This window comes from Mustela putorius, unplaced genomic scaffold (genome assembly GCF_011764305.1).
Source record: "Mustela putorius furo isolate JIRA1106 unplaced genomic scaffold, ASM1176430v1.1 tig00537248_pilon_pilon_pilon, whole genome shotgun sequence".
In the NCBI taxonomy this organism is placed as follows: domain Eukaryota; kingdom Metazoa; phylum Chordata; class Mammalia; order Carnivora; family Mustelidae; genus Mustela; species Mustela putorius.
The window spans coordinates 2,893,193-2,899,192 of record NW_025422387.1 but is presented as its reverse complement, the minus strand read 5'-3'; the positions used below and the strand labels follow the sequence as shown (position 1 = coordinate 2,899,192).

Genomic DNA, 6,000 nt, shown 5'->3' with positions numbered 1-6,000 from the left:
GAGTGAACGGGTGGATGGTTCCACAAAAAGCCTCGGGGAGGTCAGGTGGCACAGGAGCGCGGAGGAGGTGAAGGCCTTCGGATCCCAACCCCCGGGTCTGCACCTGCCGCGCCAGCCGCCCACAGCGCAGAAGTCAGAAGACAAGGCTTCCAGCCCAAGGCTGGCGTCATCACGCTGCCTCTGACATCATCACGTCGCCTCTGACTTCTCGCAGGGCGATCCCCACGCCTCCAGCGCCATCACAGGCCTCTCCGTGTTATAGCACGTGTACGTCATCACCGGGCACCGCCTACACCATCACGGCACTTCTGACGTCACCGGCCAGCCTGTGACGGGGACGCACGTCCTCCCGGACCCAGACGGGCGCGCAGCCTTTGCCACGTGAAGGACGCTGCGCCCGGCCCGAAGGGGCCCCTGTGGCCTGGGGCGGGGCTGCAGGTGACCTCCGCAAGCCCGATCCAGCATTAAAAATGTTTCAAATAGAAAAAAAAATTTTTTTTAGTTGCATTTGCAACAGCACTGCTAAAAGATGAATATAGTAATGTGCGGTTGGAAAACGTCTTTTTGACCTAAAATTTTGGGTTTCTGCTGATCTTCCAAGAAATGCTATTGCTTTTGTGGGTCCCCAACAGTACTGTGGGCCGGAGGCTCGCTGCGGGATCTGCCCTGTGCCTACCTGACCCTGGTGGGGGCCACCTTGGAGTGGCGGAAGGCTGAAGGGGCACCCAGGGGACGGTGGGGGTCTGCCTCCACACCTGGGCCAGAGACAGCCTGCCAGGGCCCGTGTAGCGGCAACACATCCCAGCTCCCCAGGCGGTGCCCCACGGAGCGCAGATGCTGCCTAGGCAGGGAAGGACGGACCTTCAGAATGCTGTGTGTTTGCAGGAAGAGAAAACTGGACACAGCGTAGATGTGCATCAAGAGGAACCGTGTGAGCATCTGTACCAGGGAGACTGTGCTGTCATTTACAATAATGAGGAGCAGGGAAGGATGTCCAAGACAGGAACAGCTGGAGGGTCTGCTTGGGTGGGGAAAAAAACCAAGAATGACACATCGTCACGGGAAAGATCATGATGGCCAATTTACATAGCCCTTCCCATGTGCCAGCCGTGTTCTAGAAGCATTCCATGTCCTACGTCCCCGAATCCACACAGTGCCAGTCTCCAACAAAGCCAGCTACTTTCTCCACTCCCGAGACACAGAGCTGTCAAACGACTTGCCTGAAGTGACGAGTGGTAAGATGCAGAGCGGAGACTCAAACCCAGGCCGTCTGGCTCCCACACTTTGTGTTACGCACTGCTCTTTTCTGCTTCTTCCGTAACAAGAAAAAGCAAAAGCCCAGAACAATACTGAGCATTTCCTACAGGCACCTCGATTTGTATATAGAGGCACAGAAAAAAAAGCGTAGCCAGGCTCCATGCCAAAGTGGCAGGCTACTTGGGACACGGATCACAGCAGCCTGAGAGCCTACTCTTTCTAAACGAGAACTGCATTCATGCAGTATTTATGTAAAATGTTAAATATAAACAAGATTGAAATTTTAAAACAATAGAAAGGCAAGTCAGCAGCCCAGCTGCTCCTGGCAGTTACCAGAAAGGAGCTACTGACGAAGAGCCCAGAACTTCCCAGGAAGCCCCCCGCTTCCCCACAAACACGCTGTCACAGACTCGAGCTTTAACTTTTAAAAAAGGTTTATTACTTCAATAGTGAATTACTTTTAAAAGATGATAAATTTCACTTCTGTTGCAGTAGAAAAGAGGCTGAGGCTTGCCCCAGAGCGGGAGTCGCGGGTGGATGGGTCTCCCACCCGACCAGACCGGACCCCCGGACTGATGGGGCCAGGCTTCCGCACCTCTGCCCCGGCACCTAAGAGCCGAGGGCCCTCGCGGGGGGCAGCTTGGGGCGGAGCGTCCCACCACCCACAGTGGGGAGTGGCCGGCTCAGTATACAGGAAGGCGTCAGTTTAGGCTGGAGGAAGGGGGCCCCAGGCACCCAAGCCTGGTCCCCGTGCGGACTTCAGGGAAATCAACGTCTGCTTGGGGAATGGGGAGACAGTGGGAGCAGCCTTGAGACGCATCTCGAGCTCACGTGTTTACTGAGGCCTGTGTGAAAGGGCCTCGCCCCCAGCCCAGACGGACGGATGAGGGCCAAAGCTGGGCAGGACTGGGCAGCCCCCTGCCCATAACGGCTTTGGCATGAGAAGTCTGTGTTCCCGGACTGGGTTTGGGGACAGTAGCCGGCCCCTCAGAGTAAAAGGTCTGTCCCGTGTAGCTGAGCCACCAAGCGGGGACTGCAGTATTTCGTGACTGGTGGAGAGGGCGCTGGGGGGGAGGAGGCAGCAGGCGCCGGGGCCCCCTGGATGAGCAGGTCAGGCTGGGCTCTCTCAAGGGAGGGGACCCAGTGCCCACGGCACTGCGGGTCACTTGGACGGAAGGTTCCAGACTCTCCTCGTTGACCAGCTCTCCGAGTCTCCTCAGCAGCAGCTCCATCCCTGAGTGTGCCTGCACACGTCTGTGCACGCGTGCATGTACACGTGCTAGGGGGTGTGCAGTGTGTGGACACGCGTGTGGCAACTGGGGGGCTCAGACTTTAGGACTGGTGGGCTGTCCGCTAAGAGAGTCCTGAAGAAGCGGGGTACAGGAGCCGGGGAGCCGGTCTGGCTGAGCGGCCGTGCTGGGCTGGCTCGTGGCGTCTCCAGGACCCTGAGGAGGAAGACAGGAGCTGGATCGCGGAGCGGGATCAGGGAGGCCCACCCGCATCCCCAGCGCCACCCTTGGCCCTGCACCCACATCCTCCGGCGAGGAGACAACCCCTCCCACGTCCCCCATCAGAAACACCCATTCATCAAGCTCGAGATCAGAAAAAGCTGGAATGACGTACGGACCCCTGAAATGCAGTTACGAGGGCGTCCTCTCTCACTACACACCATCGTGCCCCGCCCTCACCCCATTTCCGAGGTGGGAAAAACCAAAGCCAAAAGGCATTTGACTAACACAGTGAGCAGAGCAAAGCAAGGGCTCCAGGCCTTCTCTGCAATACTGTGAGCCGCAACACTGGAAACCAGCTAAAGGTCCACCAACCGGAGAGTGCATTTTTTAAATAGCATCACAAGATGGCATTGAACCTGAACAGCTTTCACAAACCCAGACCTGCTGAGGCGAAAAGCCAGTGGCCGAGGGACCCATGAGAATTGCTTGAATCCTCTATTGTTCCCAGATATATTTATACAGACGTAGAGGGGAAAAGCCTACACACCAAATTCCTGGCAAGGACGGCCTCTGGGGGAAAAGGTGAACCAGAACAGAATGTTCACAATTCATGTTGTTGAGTCTGGGTGACAAGGAACGGCAGATGCTGTAATTTATCTTTTACTTTTTTTTTTTTTTTTAAGGTTTCTCAACCAAGTTGTTAAAGACGATGATGATAAGAACTGGGGGCGGGTGGGGAGGCAGAGACGGGGTTCTTCATCCCTCTGAGCCCTATGCCTTCCTTCCCCTGAAGAAGGGAGAGGCCTCCCAGCAGCAGTTGGGGCTGGGATAGCCCGAGTACCCTGGCCCACTTGCAACCCCAAGGGCTTGCGTCTCCAGGCGGTGAAGAGAATTAAAACCCCTACTCTGTGCAGAACAGAGGCAGGGGGAAGCGTTGGACTCTGGCCCCTCTCCCTCTGAGACATTTCTAAGGCTTCCGGGATTGAGCCCATTCAAGCCAGGGGCAGGAATGGGGGGTACATCGAGGCCAGGCCAGAGTGAGAGCAGCCTACCCCACGACACACCACCACAGAGAGGCAGCGTGGGACACCTGCGGTGGTCACAAGCTCAGCAGCTTGACCCAAACAGCCACAGCTTAAGAAAGCCTTGCTCAGAAGTAAAAAGGAAAATTAGTCCCAGACTGAAAAGATGCCCTGGTCTATCCAAAGGAAGACACATGTAACAAATCCCCAAGTTACCAGAACATGAACCAGATTCCTCCCCTTCCTCTTCCCTTCCACCTTAGTTTGCCTGAGGAATGAGGACTTGGAATCCGAGAGAAATTAATGAGAAAGTAGGAACGGTCCAGGAACATTTCCCTGAAGGGCTTCGGTGTATAGTTGCCCAAGATGTTCACTGCACAAGTGAGCCTAGCCAAGGGGGCTGTGAATGAGCTGTCAGCCTCCATTTGCCAAATCCTCGCCCTCAAGCAGGCCAGGTCTGCACAAAGTGGATGTCTTTCTTATCAACATAAAAATGCTCTTCTTGGCTAGTGCAGGCCCCATTTCCTGCTTTCCCCAAACAAGGCAGCCCTTCAAGACTGTTCCCATGCTCAGGTGAAAGGCAAGATGTGGGGGGACCCACACCTAGGCTCAGCATAGGGTAGAGACCACCATGCAGGGATTCTAGGTCACCAGGACCACTGGTCACTTCCCAGGTGCCTGCCTCCCACCCCAAACCAAATCCTATGGGACATGACAGGACACTGTGTTCCCCAAGCACACGACTGGTGTGGAGGCTGAGCTGCCTTCCAGAAGGCAGGGCTGTAGAATCTCTAAGTCAAAAAGTTCCCAAATAAATAAATAAATAAATAAATAGATAGATAAATAGGACACCCCAGGTTTTGGTTTTGTCTTATGGGAGAAGGGGCTCGGCAGGACATGCTGGCCGTGTCCCTGGCAGCCCAGGGCTCAGACCTCACGGAACCACCAGCCCTATCTGTGCTAAAAGGGAAGAAAGCCCTCTCTACCTCTGAGGACCCCACCCCTGCCCCCCGAGAATGCCCAGCAAGTTTCCACAGAAGGGAATTGTGGCGAGAAGGGGGTAGGGGTCCCCGGAAGGCAAGCTGTACACAATAAGGTATCGTGGGGGGATTCTGGGGAGACAAGGAAGGAATGGGAAACGAGCGTCCAGCTAGGACACCCTGTTCCCGAGCCCAGGGACTGTGTCTACAAGGAGGGTATCCGGGGCACGTTCAGTCCTGACGTGCTCACCCCCCTCCCTCCTACTCCCCGATTGGCAGGAGGAGCCACCCCACCCCTAGCCTGGCTGGGGACACAGCTGTCCCTCCCTGCTCACGGGGCTGGCAGCTGCTGAGCCCACGACTTTGCATTTTCTCTTTTATTTCCACCTCCAGCCCTGGCAATCAGAGCCAAGTGGAGGCAGCCAACTAGCCCCAAAGAGCAAGGCTGTTGCCTCACCCGCGCTCTGTGGCTGTCAGGAAAGCTACTTAAACCCAAGCAGATTTGGCCCCAGAAGCTCGAGGGGGCAGCCCATTTTTGAGAAACCAAGGTAACAGCCATCTGTCACAGGTACGACTGTAGAGCGACTCACCGCTGCCCGACACGAAAGTCTAGGGCCCAGGGCTCCGCCGGCCACCTCCCCGAGCAGCACTAAGACCTCAGACCTAATGGATCCCGGCCGGGAAGGCGAACTCCCGCAGGCACGAGCCTGCTTCTTCCGGAGGTAGATTGCCAGATAGTATCCGGGCATCCAGTTAAATCTGAATGTCAGGTAAACAACCGAGTTTCCAGTATACCCATGTCCCAGTAACTGCACGGAACACACCTACCCTAAAATTCATTCAGTTTATCTGACATGATCCTTCTGTTGTTGTTTCTGGGGGGGGAGGGGCAGGAGGATAAGCGGACCCGTGCCTCTTTGCTCTATCTGGCAAGCCTACCCTCAGGCTGAAACCCAGTATTCAGCAGGCGCTCAGGTGATGCTCAAATTCTCTTTTTCTTGGTCATCCCAGATTCATTGATGTATTGATTTAATTCCGGTTTGCAGGGGGTTTTTTGTTTTGTTTTGTTTCCGAGACAGAGCACATGTGAGAGGGGGTGGAGGGAGAGGGAGAGAGAGAGAATCCCTCTCTCTCTCCAGGGAGAGCAGGCTCCACGCCCAGCACGGAGTCTATGCGGGGCTCGATCACAGGACCCTGAGATCACGACCTGAGCCAAAATTCAGCCTCGGATGCTCAAGCGACTGAGCCTCCCAAGCGTCCCGATCCGAGATTTATTTAGACTCTTGTTTC

At 55.6% G+C, this 6,000-nt stretch overlaps 1 protein-coding gene across 3 annotated transcripts in view; it reads right to left on the bottom strand.

Moving 5' to 3' along the window:
- Nucleotides 1-1,673: 1,673 nt before the first annotated feature.
- Nucleotides 1,674-6,000, bottom strand: part of SCARB1 (scavenger receptor class B member 1) — a 71,413-nt gene continuing 67,086 nt past the window's right edge. For 2 of the 3 annotated variants that reach the window (XM_045073749.1, XM_004753077.2), the window contains exon 13: nt 2,564-2,702. Coding sequence is in view for 1 of the 3 variants with exons in the window: in XM_004753079.3 (XP_004753136.1) it covers nt 2,583-2,702 (120 nt within the window). In the remaining 2 variants the exon portion in view is untranslated. Of the gene's footprint in view, nt 2,703-6,000 lie in introns of all 3 variants that reach the window. The other variant, XM_004753079.3, reaches the window with a different exon arrangement.